This window comes from Prinia subflava, chromosome Z, assembly GCF_021018805.1.
Source record: "Prinia subflava isolate CZ2003 ecotype Zambia chromosome Z, Cam_Psub_1.2, whole genome shotgun sequence".
NCBI classification, from domain to species: Eukaryota; Metazoa; Chordata; class Aves; order Passeriformes; family Cisticolidae; genus Prinia; species Prinia subflava.
Window position 1 is genome coordinate 102,889,197 of NC_086283.1, and position 18,473 is coordinate 102,907,669.

Here is an 18,473-nt window from a genome sequence, read left to right on the forward strand (position 1 = left end):
ACAAAAATCCCCAAACCAAACAACAAAAAACAAGCACCAAAAAACCCCACGAACAAACCACCCAAAAGAGGCACCAAAACAAAACCAAAAACCAACAAAAAACCCAAAACCTCCCCCTTTAAAAAAAACAAACAAAAAGCCCCAACAGAAATAAACCCAGAACCAAACAAAAAAAACTATTAGGAAACAAAACCTCAAACACACACACACAAAACCCCTTAAACAACAACCAAAAACTTTAAAAAACCAACAAAACCCAAAAAACCTAATTAAAACAGAAATATTAAGGAAGTATTTTTACATTTAAGATACATTAACTCCTCAGACACCAGCATTATTTTTTAATGCTGTTTTAGGTGAGTGAATGGTTTCCAGAAACTGCCACGTGGGACCACACGCATGAATTTCTGGCTTATTTAATGGAGGAAATTGTTAAATAAAAGTTGTCTGAGAGCCACCACTGCTGGGGTTCATCCCCATCCCATGAATCACTGCTGAGCACACAAGTACACACACACACACACACACACACACATATATCTTTAAAAAAAAAAAAAAAAAAAAGGATAATTTGATATTTAGGTTTGAAAAAGAAATGGTTCAGCAGAAAAGTCTCAGTCAATATTTAAACTTAGACGAGACCCAGCCTGGAAACCACAGAACAACTGTGCAGCAACAGAGACCTCGTGATGATCCATCAGGACTGTCCATAGGCCTTTATATGAAAAATGACAGAGGAAATAGGGACAAAGAACAGGAAGATGGGGAACATGAGACTGGCAAGGAATATTTATGCTGTTCTGGAACAGCTTTTGATTTCATGACAGCAAACCAAAACACACCAGAAGGGTTCTGGACACAGGGATAAACACCTCCTGCCAATCCCTGTAATGAGGGTGAATTAAATGCAGCAGCCACTCACACAAGCTGTGCTCTCCCATATTTATTTATATTTTACAGTTTTTAAGTGTAGCCAAATATGGATACACACAGAAATAACACAGACTATCTATAAATATTGAAAGGCACTTAGCTATGCAATTATACACATATTTTATTTACGCAAGGTAAGACTCACATGTTTAAACTATGGGGTTATATTCAATGTAAATGTGTTTCTTTTCATGGATTATATTTAATATTTGCATGCAAAAACATCCTTTCTGGAAGTATCACTGGGTGCCTCCTGTGCAGGACTAAGCCACAGGTGCAGAGCAGGGCCATTGCAGCCACCCTGAGCCAGATTTATCCTGCACCAGCTCTCTTCCAGGGCATCTACTTTGCTGAAAAACCTGCTTATCTCAGAGCTGAACTTCAAAGGCATCGCTCCTGCCTCCCATAAAGAGGGTTTTCCATACCCTGCTCTCTGTCCTGCAGTCTGGGTATTTTTAGCTGCCTGGGAAGCACCTGATAGGGACCAAGTTCCAAAGATAAAAACTAAGAAGGCCATTATCTGTACTATTATAACAGCTTTTGGTATTACCTTGGCAGTTTGAGGGCCTTGGAGCAACTGATAAAGTTATTTAGAGACTATCTCATCTTCTTTTTAGGGGATGGGGAAGAGGAAAAGCGACTGCCTTGCAAGTTTGATAGACTCTTTAAACAGGATACAGCTGACACCAGGAATTGCACAAGGTCACTGCCTGTGCTCCTCTCTTCCTGTCACAGGCAGTGAATCCCCTCTGGATTCACTGTCCCTGGTGCTGTCACCACAATCACACCCACCTGCTGTGGTCAGGGCCAGCCCCACAGGATCCATTCTGCATCCCAGCACCAAGAACCCACCAGGAACCCACAGACAGATGAGAGGATGCTTGGGACTGCCTGGACTAAAGCCTGAGACTCCCTCCACCACCACCTCCAACAGAAGGACAATTAAATGGATAGAAGAAACAAAGGGCAATGGCTTAAAGTGGAGGAAGGTAGATTCAGGTTAGCTATTAGGAAGGAACTGCTCCCTGTGAGGGTCTGGCACAGGTTGCCCAGAGAGGCTGTGGCTGCCCCATTCCTGGCAGTGTCCAAGGCCAGGTTGGACGGGGCTTAGAGCAACCTGGGACAGTGGAAGGTGTCCCTGCCATGGCAGGGGGTGGAACTGAATGAGCTTCAAGGTTCCTTCCCACCCAAACCATTCACAGATTCTGTGATTCAAACTTAATGATCTATAAGTCAACTCTCTGAAACACACAGTAGGAAGTATTCACATTTTATTTCTCTACTCCTTAGCACTCCAATGTAAGTTAAAGCCTGACAGGAGCCTGGGCTGCCTCTGCACTCCAGAAACACGTTCCACTGCAAGTGATGTGCCTGACTTTGAAGTCATCAGAGCTGACAGCGTGACGTAGGCGAGGCTGCTGTGCCCGCGGACCGGGCGGCCCGCCCCAGAGGAGAGCCCAGGGCTCCAACCTCTGTCTATCTGCTCGTGGAGCAGAAATCCCCCCGGACAGCAGGGCCATGTGCTAACTTCTGATGCCCAAAAATCTAACGAGTCCAGACAAGGAAAACACATTTGCTCAGATCCCCAAGTTCGCAGCGATGCGCGGAGACAAGCGGGATGGAAAAGCAGAGGCGGGCCAGAGGCGGAGTACAGCGTTCCTGGCACTTGACAGAAGGACACGGCAAAGGTTAAAGAGCATCCTCTGAACAGCGTTAGAAAATGCATTTGGCACATCAGCAGCATGACACGGTGGCAGCGTGCCATGGAACACAGAATGCAGCCACAGAGGAGCTCAGGAACATGAGGGAGTCTGTGGGTTTGGTGAGACACATCCCCCTTTGGCAGCCCCACGGTCAGGCTGCTCCATAAGCAGAAAGATCCCTCACAAATCTTAGACGATGACAACGTTGACATGTGAACCTTTCCAACCAGCCTGCCCTTGATTGAACCCTTTTGGTTGCACTTAATGGAAATGGACACTTGTTTTTTCATTAATTTTTTCATTCTCACTCCCATGCCAAGGCGAAAACAAGGAAACCGTGAGGTAGCAGGATACCTTAGGGAGAAACCTGGGCATCCACAGCAACCTCTGACTGTACTCTCAAACAGAGCCACAGAACCACAGAATATCCTGAGCTGGAAAGGACCCACAAGGACCAACAATGTCCAGCTCCTAGCCCTGCACAGGACAGCCCCCAAAATGCCACCCTGTGCCAGAGAGCATTCTCTAAGGCACCTGAGAAGTGCCTGGAAGACGGGCAGCACACCCACATGGCATTGTAGTTTCAGCCTGAAAAGGTCACCCAGCTTTGACAGAAGCTCGACTGCATTTCTGAGGGTTTTCTGTTTCCTCTAAGGATAACTTAAATCTCTTGAAAAATCAACCCCAGCTGGCTGCTCCTCGTCAGAGAGTGCAAGTCATTCCACGTTTCCTCAGAATCCAAAGCATTCAAATTCTTCCACAGAGTGCTTGTCCCCTCCATCAAAGTAGCTCCCTCCACAACTGCACCCATACCCTAAATCTATTCCAGATATCCAAGCGATCTACCCCCAACTGGCTTTAGAGAAGACAGCCTCCAACCTTCATTTCTTCTGACAGGCTCTACTCCTTTCCTGGATTACTTCTCCCTTTGCCCCTCGGTGACTGCACCCACCTTTCAAAGGGGAGGTTCTCCTGGATCCCCTTCTGCCCTTTCCCACCTCTTTGGGAACCCTCTCAGCAGCTTGTGCCACAGCAGGTCAGTGTCCCACCACCGTGGTGGCCTTGGTTTCTGGCCAAGCCCTTTTACAAACAGGGGACGTGACCTCTCACTGTTCCTCTGGCATTAGAGCAAAACCAAGAGGTCCCAAAAGCTACAGATGCAGGCAGGTGAAACTCCAGTGCAGAAAACAGGGAAAAGGCTCTTCAAGGACTCGAGGGTCCCTCAGCAGAGGACACAGGTCACAGTCCAGAGAGATTATAAGGGTTCCTGGGCACACCAAGGATGTAACAGGAGGTAGGACCAAATGAGCTTCAGATGCCACCTTCAACCTTAATAATTCTACAACAGCTTCCAAATAATAATATTTCAAAGCTGTTTAAAACACCCCTCATCTTCCTCCTAGAGAGGGATTTTTCACAAAGACATGGAGGGACAGCACCCAGGGAATGGCTGCCAGGGAATGCCAGAGGGCAGCGCCAGCTGGGAGATTGGGCAGCAATTGCTGGCTGGGAGGGTGGGCAGGCCCTGGCACAGGGTGCCCAGAGCAGCTGGGGCTGCCCCTGCATCCCTGGCAGTGCCCAAGGCCAGGCTGGACAGGGCTGGGAGCAGCCTGGGACAGGGGAAGGGGTGGAGCAGGATGATCTTTAAGGCCCAGACCAAACCATTCTGTGATTCTGTGATTACATGATTCTAAACTCTAAAGTCTGTTTCAAGAAGTAGGGTTTTTCTCATTAGCTTTCATGAGACAGGTTTAGTCCTTAACACTCCAATCCCAGTTCAAGAGCCCTCTCTTTCACTGCCAATTCTTACATCAATTTTTCCCTAAACAGCAACAAGACTCTCCTGTGACCTACACTGCTTCAGCAAGTACCCAGCCACCTCCTCCCCAACCACACATTAAGGATTAAAAAAACCCCATACTGTGAAGCAAGAACATTAGTGACAAGCCCTCTGCATGTGCACGAATGCTGCATTATATACCAAATATTCCCCTGATGCCCTTCCACGTCCTGGAGTGTTTTTATGCACTATGTAGGTTCTAACGAGGTGGCACGTAATTACCTTGTTGTGGTCCCACCCCAGGAGGTGAAACACTGCCGTGGGGGTGAAGGTTTTCATCCATAAACTGCTGCTTTCAGTGGGCAGGTTTTGCTGAAATTTTCATAAATCTGGAGAACACTTGCGGGTTGTTATAAAAGAAGTGATTACAGGGCTGATAATAAGGGCCTGTGACTAATGACAGCATCCCCCACTGACAGGTAAACACCCAGATAACTGGCATTTGATGAGAATGGGGAGGGAATAGATCCTGTGTGTTTGTGGTTCTGGGGTGATTTTTGGGGTTTTTTGTCCTTTTTTTGGTCAAAAAATAAGTATGGATGAAAAAAGCAGCACCAGTTAGATCTACTGCTGGCACATGGGAGCTGCAATGTCACCACCAGCAATGCCACCAACAACAACCAGCGCCAGGTGCTCCAGAGAGGAGCCAAGGGTGTTACTCCCAACACCAGGGAAACTTCTCTTATGGTCCTCACAGCACCCAGGAGACAATCTGAGCCTGCAAAACTGAACTGGCTTAATAGCACAGAGACCAGATGAAATGGTGCTGAGCATCACGCAAATAATATGACCTCCTCCTGAACCAGCACTGGCTGAGATACTATTTTTAAGGACATCAAATTAAATCTAATTTGTTCTCATTTTTAAGGAGATTTCCTGAGAGCAGACTTGAAAAGGGCGAAGCCCCAACTCCAGCTAAACCCAGAGATGCAGCCAGAGTGTCTGCAGCCCAGACCAGGGCTGAACTGGTGGGATGTGCAGGCTGGGACAGCCCTGTCGTGCCTGGGAAGGCAGCCCTGGTACCTGGGGGACAGCAAACACTTCACAGGTCACCTAAATTCCAGACAAACACAGGTGCTATGTCCTTTTCCAAGGAAAGTAGTCTAAAAATGGATTTCTACCCTTTCCCTCTGGTACAATACAACACTTCGGTTCTTCAGCCACCAGATCTGTCCTGTGCTCACGGATCCAACAGACACAACAATTCCTTGGGTCCCTTCTATCACCTTGGCTATGCTGGTGAGGGGCCCTTATCAACTTCAGTTCTCCCAACGCTTTGTCTCACTCTTCCCTGCCTTTGTTCAGAAGCACTCAGAGCCCTCCCAGAGTCAGAAGGACATTTCCTGGCACAGAATACATTCAAGTCTCAAGGGAAACCCTTCCTCAGGACAGTATGGGTCACCCCACAGTAACATCAGGCTGAGGCTCCTCAAAGCAGCCACACCCAGCAAGAAGGCAGTCCCCATCCCCTTCCAACAGGACATCTCCAGCATCAAAGAGCTTCAAGAGAGGCATTCCAGCTTTCCAAGGAAATCTGCCCTCTGACAATCCTCGTTCCTATGTATATTGGATTATTCATGACTGAACAATGTGTGAACAAGGAGTCCAACCTTTCTCTTGGATTGTCATCAAGTTTGTCAATCTGGCTTTTCTTCTCAAATTTCAAACAATATTTCACTTTGGCCAGTACAAGAGAGAGAGGGTGAAAGAGAGCAAACTGCTTTCCAATATTACAGCTCTGAAATCGACACGCCAAATGCAATGAGCTTCACCTTAGAGAACCATTGCAAGAGGACTCAGACAAAATAAGGCTTGAGAGGAGCTCCAGCTCGTGGGCAATGCCAGAGACATCAGTCTCAAACAGTGGCTATTCCTCAGTACAGCCAGACCAGACACACGAGAACTGGTTGCACATGGTGAGTGCAGGTACCTGGGTTTGGAGCAAACACCTGCCCAGGAGGCTCTGAAATTTTCCAAACCAAAGCAAATGCCAGCCCAAGCCTACCCTTCCCATGTGCACAGCAGCAACACACGTGAAAGGAGATGTTTACCCACCTGCAAGATACCACAGATTAAATCCCATTGTTTGATCTTTTACAGAAACAAGGACATCAGTGAAAAGGTGGGAGGACCTCTTTACCTTGCACTCTTCATCCAGCAGGTCCAGGATCCCAAGCTTGGCCTCTATCAGGTCTATGCAGGGCTGGTTGTCATAGAAGTCTATGAGAGTCCAGGGGATTCCCTCCTTCATGTACTCCTCTTGTTCCAGCTTGAACACGTGCTGGGAGTGGGAGAAAGCAGAGTCACTGAATGCAGCCCCAGCCAGCAGAGCACACCCCTTCCCCTCGTCCCTGCTGGAGTTCAGCATTCCACGAGCACATCCAGCAGCCACAGAGGCTCTGGGTGCCCTCACACACAGCCTGCATCCACACAGCCCCGCTCCTGGCAGGGAAAATAAAACCATTACTCTGGGAAACTGTGGCATGGGGAAAAATAAGGCTTGAAATGACTTTTGCTACAAAATGACTGAAGCTGTCACTGCGCCGAGGTGGAAGCCATCTACTGATGTGGCAATGACACATATATCTCTTAGCTTGACAAAAACCCTCCCCTGCTTTATTGCCCTGCTGATTAAAGCAGTGACCTGAAGCAGGTTCACAAGCTGGGAGCCCAGCCAGGGCTGAGAGCTCCCCACAAAGAGCACCCATCACCCCAGAAGGGGTATCAGCAGCAGCATCTGGCTGACTCAGGGACACTTCAATTGAAAAGTCTTATTTTAAAAAACGTATAATAAAAAAAAAAAAAATCTTTGCATGGCTTACGTATCTCAGACCTCTGCCCAAGCAGATAAATTGTCTCCAGCTATTTCTGAGATACTCTAAAGCATATTAAAAAATGATTTTTCAAATGCACTTTTTTTTTCCCCTTCAAAGATAGCTTTTTAAAATCTCTTCAAACATGTCATCTCAGAGTTTGAATTTATAAGCTTCAGAAGTGATAGTTAGACATACCAAGTATGATATGAATAGTGCAAATACAATCCATCATTTACTTTTCATTTTTAGCAGCAGTGATCTATCTGATGCATTAGATAGACTGAAAACGTGCATGTCCATGCATATGATATGGTTTCAAAGGGCCAAACTAATCTGCAGTACTGAAATGCTCTAATTTAACAAGTTTTCCCCTGTATCCTGAAATTAATAGTAATTTTTTCCCTACGTACAACTGAAGCAGAGGACAGCTCTTTACTGGTTCCATTTCCAGCGAAGGTAAAGGCTTTTTTTCTAATAAAATAGGAAAATTTCTGGATTTTGTGAGGCATATCAAGTGAAAAGTGGGGAGTGTTCCCAATACTGTTATTTAATATAAACTTTCCATCTCACAGGTTTAAGCTATGCTTAACAGGAAGGTTTCCACAGCCATAATTTAATTCACACTGGAAATCAGCATGAGACCATCCAGGTTTTGTTTTGGGATTGAAACAGCACCAAGAAAAAGGCAAATTACATACTTATTCAGAGCAATATGTGAGCTTTTGCACAAACCACACGCAAATCCATTTCCAAGATCAAGTTAATACATCAACAAAGCAACATTTTCCAACTTGATAGGAATATGTGGAACCACTGCAGTGAAATGTCTAGGAGAGAGGCATCCCAAGGATGCACATGATCTGTCCAGGCTGCAGGTAAATCCATTAAGCAGAATCCAGACACACAGCAATCCTGCCTTGCTACATTTTCTGCTCAGTTTTATGGAACCTTTCCAAGCTGACCTTACCGAGTTGAACTGCTGCTGGAGCTTTTCGTTGGCATAGTTGATACAGAACTGTTCAAAGCTATTCACTTCAAAAGTTTCAAACCTGCAAAGCAATGAATAAATCAGCATTAGACGCTGCTTTGTCTCAAAGTCTCTTTTTTTTTTTTTTTCAATTTTTCCTGCAATGGTGTGCATAAATTTTCCTGCATCTGTGTGATGGGGAACACCGGTTACCCAACCATCCCTTCCATTCCTCCTATCCCAGATCTACACCTTTTTCCCTCAAAACATCTATCTTTGCTTGGCACAACTCGAGGGATTCAGGAGGTTCCTCCTGCTACACACAAAGGAGACATTTGGCACGACTGCAGCTTCCTGCCCATCAGCTCTGTCTGAGACAAGAGATGTAACTGCCTCTCCTGGGGAAAGATATTATGAAATATTAAGCCCAAATACACATTCACCACAAAGGTGATGAAGAAACAGTAGCTGCTGTCTTAAAAGACCCGGCATGCTATTTTCAATGGAATTTAATAGAGCAGAAAAAGAAGGTATTAAATTTGTAATTACAGCTTCTGTGCTGCACCCCTGTTAGCACAGAAATTAGACACACGTGAGTAAGCAACTTCTAGAAGGGAGAAGGGGAAAAATGGTGATTTAAGTTCCAACTCCACGTTCCTTAGAGGAACCTTAGAGGGACCTTGGTGCTGGACTCAGTGATCCTCCTCTTCACCAGGATTTCCACAGCTCCCCCACACCAAAACATTATCCTACCCTGCCACACATCAGCTCCAAAATAGGCCCAAAAATAGCTTCTTAGTCACAATTAGAAAGGAAAAAACATGCAGTTTTAGTAAGACAAACCACAGGTAAGGAGCAGGGAGCCAGCAGAGCCCCCGAGGCTGAAGCACACAACATCCAGGGACAGGCACAGGGAGCCAGGCTTGCTCTTAAAACCCAAAGAAGGTATTTTGAGCTACCACTGGGAATTATGTGTTTTATATTTCTATTTTTAGGGCACAGTTGGAGGGGAGAAGGGAATAAAAGTCTTTGACACATGACTGTAAGGATTAAACCAAGGGGAGAAGTGGGAAGGCTTCCTGTGTTCAATGAGTAAGCTGCTGTAATGATAAATATGTGACTAAATAATTGTTCGGGTAATAGGCACTGTAGGAGCTGGCAGAACAGTCTTTAAACACTGAATAAATGAAGCCCTTTCTTTCCAACCTCTCTTCCTCAAAATAATCAGTACTTCTGCCACTTCCTGAGGACCACCCTGCTCTTACCCAGGGGATGCAATTACTCTCCGGGTACTTTCAGGTGACAATGCCACCACCACACAAAATGCCAGCGTCCCTGGGGAAATGCAATGCCAAATGGCAAAAGAAAAAGGGGAATGGGAGAAATGAGCTGGCTTTTATCACCCCCACAGTCCTTAAGGAAACCTGGGACTGCTTTCCCTCTGCCTGCCCAGCACTGCCCCCGCAGCTGGTGCCATCTGAGCCAAGCAGAGGATGCTTAATCCATTCCCTTCCCAGAAACTGGGCTTTACAGTCTTCAACACAACAGAATCTGGTGCCTGGACAACAAATGTTTGCACCAAACACGTGGCCTGGCCCTCAGTGATGTGGGTCCTTGGAGAGTTCTCAGAGCAGTCGATGCCAGTTGTGCGGCTGAGCGAATTGCTGCCTCTAGCTCTTGCAGCTCCAGGAATGTGACATCCCAGGGCTCTGGAAGCACCCACTTCTGCAGGCTCATGCCCAGAGCAACAGGCCAAGAAAGGATTTAATTAAAACATAGATGGAGATGCACGGTGAGTTACGTGGAAGGCAACGAGGGCAGGAGTACGTGAGGAAAAGAAATTGGAGTAGAAACTTCTCCTGTTCCGAGACACCAGATGTGATTTATCAACCCTCCCAGTGAGTACCAGCCAGGGGCAGAGCTGCTGTACAACTCCAGCTCCAAGGGAGAACTCACAAAGTGGCTAATTAAGGGACTCTACTAGCACAATTTGCTAATTGACAAAGCAGATTAGTCGCCAGCCCTACATGTGTGCTCACCAGGAAGCCCTACCTGCTCAGAGTGACTGCACTGAGGCAACATCCTGATGGGCAAAGCAAAACAGTGCCAGTTTGGTCTCTATTCACTTTAGTGCACTGTAATTTGGTGCACCACTCCAGGACATCACTGTGGCTCCCTAGAAGGCACATCCAGCCTGGGGACAGCTCTTGTAAGTAGATTTTCAAGGGGAAAATGCTGTATTTTGGTTTTTCTGCTGCTTCGCATTCTGCTGTGTGGCTGGTCTCTCCTAAGTCCTCTGCAGCACCAAGGTTTGTATTAAAATATTTAAACTTCATGAATAAGTCCAGCACACAGCTGGTCTCCTGGGTGTTCACACTTCACATGGCAAACAAGAGGGGGAACAAGCTGTTCCCACCAAGTCCATGAGTGCCACATGAATCCACTCTTCTGACTGACTTCAGTATGTATTAGTGCTACAGGAAATAACACCATTTCCATAAATACAGAAAGGCTTTCAATGCTGTATCCTCTCACCTCAGTGCTAACAGAGAGTTAAGGATGCAAAGTTGAGCATTAGAAATTTGGAAGAAAACCCCTACAGCTTCTGCATCCTCTCGTTGGATCCCATCACTAGAAACCCCACCCATAGGGACAGTCCTTCCCCCAGAGCACCGGGACAGAGAAGCTCTGAGGATGTCAAGGATGTGCTGTGAAGCTGGCTGCAGGCTCTCTGCCTTTCCAGCTCAATCCCTCTCTCAAAGGAAAGGAAAAACCAACATCCACTGGGGGGAAAAGAAATCTGATCATTAGAAAAATGCATTAAAAGCTCCAAAAACACATGAGTTAGGAGAACCGAACCACTATAAAGCTCAGCAGAGTCAGGCTATCATCACCCATACTCCCCGTATTGCTAATTACTCAGCATTTAGACAGCAACACACATTTACAAAGGGATTTATGGTCATTTTAGGACACCAGACTCCCATAAGCATTTCAGCCAAGAACATGGACATCTTCCCCTGCAAATCTGCCTCTTCAGTAGGACCTGCAGGCCCTTTAGAAAAACCCTGCTGGTGTCACCAGGGCTGTGAAAGCATCAGCTGGCCTGCGCTCTGGACATGACGCACGGACCAGCAGCTGAGGGAGGTTTTTCCTCCACACTAACAGATTTTCAAGCCCAGCTTAATCTTTCATGAGCCTTATCCTCAAGTCTCTTTTCATTCAGATTTCTGAAAGTCTGATCCTCTAACACAGGCCTGCAGTTTCCTGATGGACCCACCATTGCCCACAGGGCTCCATCTCAAAGCTTTATTTACCATGCTCCAGCCTGCAGAAATTTCTCTTCATAGGGACAGAGATGGGAAAAAGCTTCTTTATGTCATACAGTCCTTCAACCAGGCTGTGCCATATTTAAGATCTTCCCAAGAGAACCCAGAAACTTGGAAACCAGAGAGAGCAACCCCACCATCTCAAGCTATCCCACTGAAATCCCAAAGCAAACAGAACTGTCCTGCTACCACCCTTGACAGCACTGTTCCTGCAAATCTTGCCATGTGACAGCAGTTACTGATGGAGATCAGCAGCCAGTGGGGCTGCACTGGTGCTCCAGCACTTTCTGGCATCCTTTCTGCTGCTGTGATTATCCAGATGTCAAAACCAACATCCCAAACACCAGCAGCTGTAGACACCTCGTGGGAGGGTTTATACACAAGACCCAGTTCCAGCAATTGTGTAGGTGTTATAGCCCTAAAGTCACGCTGCTTTTTGTTCTGATCCAGAACTGCTTTGGCAGGATTTCATTCTGAACTTGAGGTTCTCCTAGAGCTGACAGACCCTCAGAGGACACAGGATTTGGGACCAAGCAAGGACAGCCACTGCTCTGGGTTAGGGACTGGTTCCTGGAGCAGCTGCAACCTGTGCATTCCACCCTCCTCTTTGAAACAGGAGCAGTTCAACACCTTAATGTGTTAAGGGAGAGCAGGAGGCCACTGCTGTCCCACTGAGAACCACAGAATCCCAGAACAGTTTTGGGTTGCAAGGGACCTCTTAAGGTCACAGTCCCCACATGCAGGGACATCTTCCACTGTCCCAGGTGCCATCCAATGTGGCCTTGCAAGAACCTGCTGCATGGACCTGTCCGGGCCACCTGGGACTCCCCTCTTGCTCTTGCTGCCCAGAGACACACAACAAAACAAGTGGTGTTGAAAAAACCCAGACCCACAAGACCTCTCTCCTTTTCCACCCCACAGCTGACAGAAACCCTTCCTTTCTCTTCCACCTTCTGTTCTGCTTCTTTGCAGCACTTCAGCTCAAATGAACTCAGACAACTCTCACGTCCCTCTTCTACCACCACTCAAGTGCCAGATGACAAACCAGGCAGTAAGGGTAGCCCAGAACAATTTTTAAGTGGCTCACTGCCCCTGAGGGCAAAGGCTTCAAGCCTTGCAAGAGCTTTTTGCACCTTATATCCCCACCACAGGTTCCCAAGCTGCTCTGAAAGCTCTCACTGCACCAGGACCCTGCAGCAGCGGATTCACAGATGAAGCAGAGCAGTGTCCTCAAACCCCACAGCAAGATGAGGCAGTCTTTGGTCTCCACAGCAGCACCTTTGCCCCAGCTCATCTTTTAAACAGCACAGGAGGCAGAAACCCAGACAGGAAGGGCATGGGAGGTAAATCCCACACACAGTGCTCACACAGACCCACATACACCATTTTGTGCTGAAGGCTGCACGCTCTGAAGGAAGATCAAAACTGCAAACTGCACAGTACTTTTCTGTGCTTTTTTCTATCACTCCCGTCACCTGCCACCAGCCAAAGCAGAGTGTGCTCTGCAAGAAGGAGAAGACAAGTTACAAAGGACTCATCGAGCAGCCTGGAGAGCTGAGGAGGTGCCTACCCGTAGATGTCGAGCACGCCGATGAATGAGTGCTGCTTCACAGTGGTGTGCAGGGCCTTGTTGATGTGCTGCACGATCCAGTTGAAGAGCTGGGCGTAGATGTGCTTGGCCAGGGCGTTCCTGGCGTTCACCACCTGGTGCAGGGACATGCTCTTCACGTAGGTCTCGGCCGTGGTGACCAGCTTGCGGTGACAGAGCCAGTGCTGCATCTGGCTGTGCTCCACGCCCAGCAGGCTGCAGAAGCTGCTCAGGTGCTCGTCCTCGCTCTGGGAGGGGGCACCAGAAGCAAAGTCAGTGTCCTGGGTTGCAATGCAGTACATAACCAAAAGCATGTATTCTACTCCAAATCTGTTGAAACTGGTTAAAGAGGTGTTTTTTCTTTGTCTCATGGGGGGCAGGAGGGGATGGGTGTCTTTCTGCTATTGGGCCAGCTGTTAAAACCAGGTGGAACAGTATTTCTTTCCTCCTCTTCCAGGACCCATGCTCCCTCTGGGGGAATACCTGCTGTTAATGGGCCATTAAGGCTCACTGCATGACTGATAAAACTACATCGTTCCAGTGGGAGATGCTCCACTGAGGGGGAGGAGCCAAGCATTCCCACCTGGATAAAAACTGAGACTCAGACCAGCAGTGCAGCCTGTTTTTTCCACTGGATTTCCCACAGGAAGACCAGACCCATCTCACCACCACTGGCCCCTTCTACAGGATCACCTCTACTCCAACAGAAGCACATCTGTTACTCCAAGAGGATTTATTTGGAATGCTTCCAACACCCTGACCAACAGGGTGTCAGGTTGTATCTCTGACTCTGTCAAGGTTTCTAGACTTTTGCTTGTTTGCTTGGGGTTTTTTTTTGTACTACTACATTTGTATTTTTAGTATTCCTAGTAAAGAACTGTTATTTCTATTCCCATATCTTTGCCTGAAAACCCTCAATTGCAAAATTGTAATAAATTGGAGGGGGGGGGTTTACATTCTCCATTCTAAGGGAAGCCCCAGGTTTCCCTGGCAGACACTTGTCTTTCCCAACCAAGACAGTCAGCAGGCTGGTGACACCCCAAACTGGCATTTGAACACCCAAGTTCACAGATCTGCACAAGAAATGGCAGCTTTTTGTAACTGTCCTGGGAAAGCTGTGTCTCTCTGCAGGGGACAGTGAAGCAGTGACACCCATCCAGCTGTGCCAGTCCTCACAGACAGGGTGGGACAGCTCACATTGGACGGTGGAACCAAGGCTTGGCCTTGCTCTGGTTAACCCTGAGCTCTCAGCTTTCACAAAGAGCAGATTTCCACAGGAAAAAAAATTCTCCACCTCACTCCTCCTCGAGCTGCAAACTACACTCCCCCAGAACAACCCTGGTCATGCCTCAGACTAAAGCTTAGGGTATGCCATGACACCATGCCTTTTACAAAATAACTCCATCCTGAATAATAAAGTTATAAATCGTGCATTACGAAAATGGCTTGGGCTTTGCACAATTAATAAAATGAAACTTCATGAACTTCATTTTCTTTAGTGCAATATATTTCCTCCCCTCTCCCTGAAATTAATACAAACCAGTTATGTGTCTCTATCATGGTCAGATAGCAGGCACTGCCTTTTGGGAAATGAGAAAACAATTTCCCCTTCCCCTGTGTAATAACATATATCTCTTGGAAGTAAATTGTTTCCAGTTAGGTAAGTGTACTTAGAAATGCTGGATACGGCTTGGGATGCAGAAAAAATGCATTTTACAAGAATTCTAGGATGTTTTATTGCTACAATACCTTTTTGACCACAGAGCCAAGGTTGCACCAGAACTGATTTAATACCTTGCAATTACATTTGAAGGTAATTAAACAACATGAACTTCATTAACAGAACTCAACATTGTTGAAGCAGGCGGCTTTCACATAGCCACGTTGCCAAATATCAAGTAAATTACCCCCAGCATCTCACTCACTGAACACCATATTATCTCACGGGTAGCACTAAAATGTGTGCAAAACCCTTTTAATACTCTAATTAGGAACAAACAACTCAGCCTGGGATGCAACAATAATTTACAGGACAGTATTTTCCATATATTTGCTTTACTTTTCCCCACCTCTGAACAAACACAGAAGCAGGAAAAAATGCCTCTAAAGCATCTTTAGTGTTACTTATTTTTGCTTATTAACTATGCAGTGCTCCTTTGGCCACACTACACACAGCAGCTCCGTGGCTTTGCCTGGAGGAAAGTGGCTGTAAAGCATCACACCTTGTGCTGGTGTCACCATCAGTGCCACACGTCCCCAGGAACCTGCACCGGGTGCTCTGAGGAAGCAGGAAGAGTTAAAGGTGGGTTGGGATGTAAGGCATGTAAGCAATTTTTTGAACAATCTCGCTTGCAGGCTGGCTAGAGAGGAGGAATAACGCATTATTTCCCAGGACAATCACAGCAAGTAGGAACTTCTGATGTGTTTACAAAAAAAAAAAGGCCAAGAAAACCAGGAGGAAAAAGGACTTCTACCAAAGGACACTGCTGTGAAGCTCAGCACATGAACACAGCCTGACTCCTGAGCACACCAAGCTCCCCACGCGCCCCCTCCTGAGGGTGACCTACCGACACACTGCAGGCTTCCCTGTCCCATTCTCCTTGGATTTCCAAGTTCCCCAGGTGCAGGATGGCAGCAATTATCCTAAAAATGGTCATCTGATGAGACTCCTTCACTCCTGCGGGAACAATTGACAGCTGATTGTCGCAACGGAAAATGAAACACGATTTTAAGTTTATTTGAAGGTGTTTGCAGTGTCTGATTTCTTTCCGAGGCAATTGGTTTTCAGAATCATGAGGCTTCTTCCAATAAATACACCATAAACTCTCAATTTTAACACAGATGGGTTTAATATAAACCCAAGGATGCTGCTCCACAGTGATTCAACAGGATCAGAGCTACAGGGGCTCTGCAGCTTTCACAGAACAAGGAGTTGCTTGTCTGTCGTCGCAGTCTGCTGACAGCCAAAGCACAGAAATTACAACTTACTGCCAATGTCCCACAGAAAGAAGGGAAAATTAAAGCCCTGCACAACGCCTCCACACCGGTGGCACAGCTGGATGCAGCAAGTCACCAGGGAAGTGATGGGGAGCTCTGTCTTACAGTCCCCAGTGTCTCAAAAGGAACTACGTGTTGTGGGTCTTCACTGTGAGGGTGTAAGATGTTATTGCTTTATCTATTTTATTTACATTTTGCTTCCTGGGAAGTGATGGGGAGCTCTGTCTTACAGTCCCCAGTGTCTCAACAAGAACTACGTGTTGTGGGTCTTCACTGTGCTGTGAGGGTGTAAGATGTTATTGCTTTATCTATTTTATTTACATTTTGCTTTATCTGTTTTTCTTTACAGGCATCCCCAGTATTTACAGGCATTTCCAGCAGGAGCTTTGCTCAGCAGCAGCCTGCACATGGCCTTCTCACCATATCTTGCATTTCTTTAACATCCCAGCTGGGTTTCTGTGTCCCTTTTGTGCTCAAGGCTGGTGTCCTAATTACCCACCCAAGGTCTGAGACATCACCTGCTGGTTTCTGAATTATCCAGAGCTTCCCTTTCTCTCTCTCAGGATTTTTCTGTTATCAGCACAGTGAGAAATGTTTCAAGGTTACAAAAAGGAGCAAAGCTCTGCTCTTACTTGGAACTCTTAATTGGAGTTAAGCCTGGCTAGGATTGGGGATTTGCAGACCAATTTGAGTTCTTGTTACCCACAAAAAGGCAAGACTGGAAACCGTAGTGGCAATTTCACCAGGCCCTGAACAGAAGCAGAGCTGGGGAACACTGAAGGAAAATGAGGAAAAGCAGAGGCAGAGGAGCACCTGGAGAACAGAAAATCCTCATCAGACCGGCCCCAGAGAAAGATAACTCTCACAGGGCTCCCCAGGGACCTGCAAGGAGGCTGGGGAGCTGCCTGGGGAGCCAGAGAAGGGGACCAAAGAGACACTACACATGCCAAGGGGGTGAGGAGAGAATTCCCTGGATTCCCCAGTCCTATGGACAAGTTTGGAGCAACCAGGAATGTTTTTTGAGTAGTTAACAGTAGTGACACAAGCTGAACAAAAGATGAGGGTAGAGACAAGACCCCAAAAAGAAAGAGATGAGGCCCATCTAAAACACAATGAGGACAAATTCTGGTGAAAAACTGCAGCTCTACAGCTCACAGTGAGCCCCCACACTCACTGCAGGCACAGCTGGTATGGGGATTTTACAGGCAGCTGTGAATATCTGAGCTCCTCTCCCAACCTGCGGGTTGCAACCAAGAGGCACCAAGACGGACCAGGATTTATAAACTCGGTTTCAGATAAATACAAATAAACTGGGCAAGTTTTCCCTTCCCGGTTGTTTTTCCTTTTGAAGAGCCCTGCTGCAGGCAGGGTACAGCTCTGCTGGCAGCACGGGGGCTGGACACAGCCACAGCTTCTGCAGCTGCCATGCAGAAGTGGACTCTGCACAGCAGGGATGTACTCAGCTCATTATTTCCAGGAATCAGCTACTCGGTACAACGCTGTGATCCAAGAAGTGACATCACCCTCACCCACAACACAGACTGAACTGCAGAGTAATAGCTCTTTCCCTGCTTGTAAACAGGGTAAAAAATAGCAAGTCAATACTGCAGTCCTGCTTTGACTTCAAAATGGTTTAAGTTTCTCTTAAATCCTGCATCCTTCTCCATTTCACTGCTGCTTCACAGACAGCTGCTAGAAACACTTCTGTAGCTCCTACTGAGGAGCAAAGTAAAGCCAAGTAGGTCAACAGGAACATTGTAACTCAGGCAAAACACTGAAAACAACTGCAAGAGACTTCTGCTGGGCAGGCTCCCAGCAGAGCAACCCTTACCGAGCAGGGTGAAGGCATGCCTGGTTTTCTCAAAGTCATCAGCATCGTCCACGCCATCTATGGACGTGTCACCTCCCTGAGAAGTGTAGAAGAAGTCTTCAGCACATGCTAGGAGAGAAGAGAGAGAGAAATACATCAGCAAGCAGTACTCCTCCCCTGCAGCCACTGCCCAGAAGGTGCACTGGGATGCTCCCTGTCCCCCACCCCTGAAGGGCACCTTGTCCTCTGAACCACAGCTTGCCCAGGAATGGATAAAGCAGGACCTTGGGAAGTGGCTGTGGCTGCTTCTTGCAGTGATGAAAGCTCTGATGAAACCACAGCAAGTTCAGTCAGGGCAGTGGTGTGGTGTACTTGGGATTTCAGTAACAGCTCCAGCACAAGGGGGAAGACCATTTCAAATACTGAGGTGACTACTTGCAGAAATTCCACATCCGTGACTGATTCAGGTACTTTAACACCTTTTCCACAC

The 18,473-nt window shown here is 47.0% G+C and overlaps 1 protein-coding gene across 2 annotated transcripts in view; it reads right to left on the minus strand.

Annotated features, from left to right (window-relative positions):
• Nucleotides 1–18,473, minus strand: part of MYO5B (myosin VB) — a 150,449-nt gene that overhangs the window by 75,408 nt on the left and 56,568 nt on the right. For both annotated transcript variants that reach the window (XM_063421447.1, XM_063421446.1), the window contains exons 8-12: nucleotides 18,005–18,112; nucleotides 15,744–15,853; nucleotides 13,159–13,424; nucleotides 8,260–8,341; nucleotides 6,617–6,757 (exon numbers count right to left, since the gene is read on the minus strand). In XM_063421447.1, coding sequence (XP_063277517.1) covers nucleotides 6,617–6,757; nucleotides 8,260–8,341; nucleotides 13,159–13,424; nucleotides 15,744–15,853; nucleotides 18,005–18,112 — 707 coding nt within the window. The remainder of the gene's footprint in view (nucleotides 1–6,616; nucleotides 6,758–8,259; nucleotides 8,342–13,158; nucleotides 13,425–15,743; nucleotides 15,854–18,004; nucleotides 18,113–18,473) is intronic.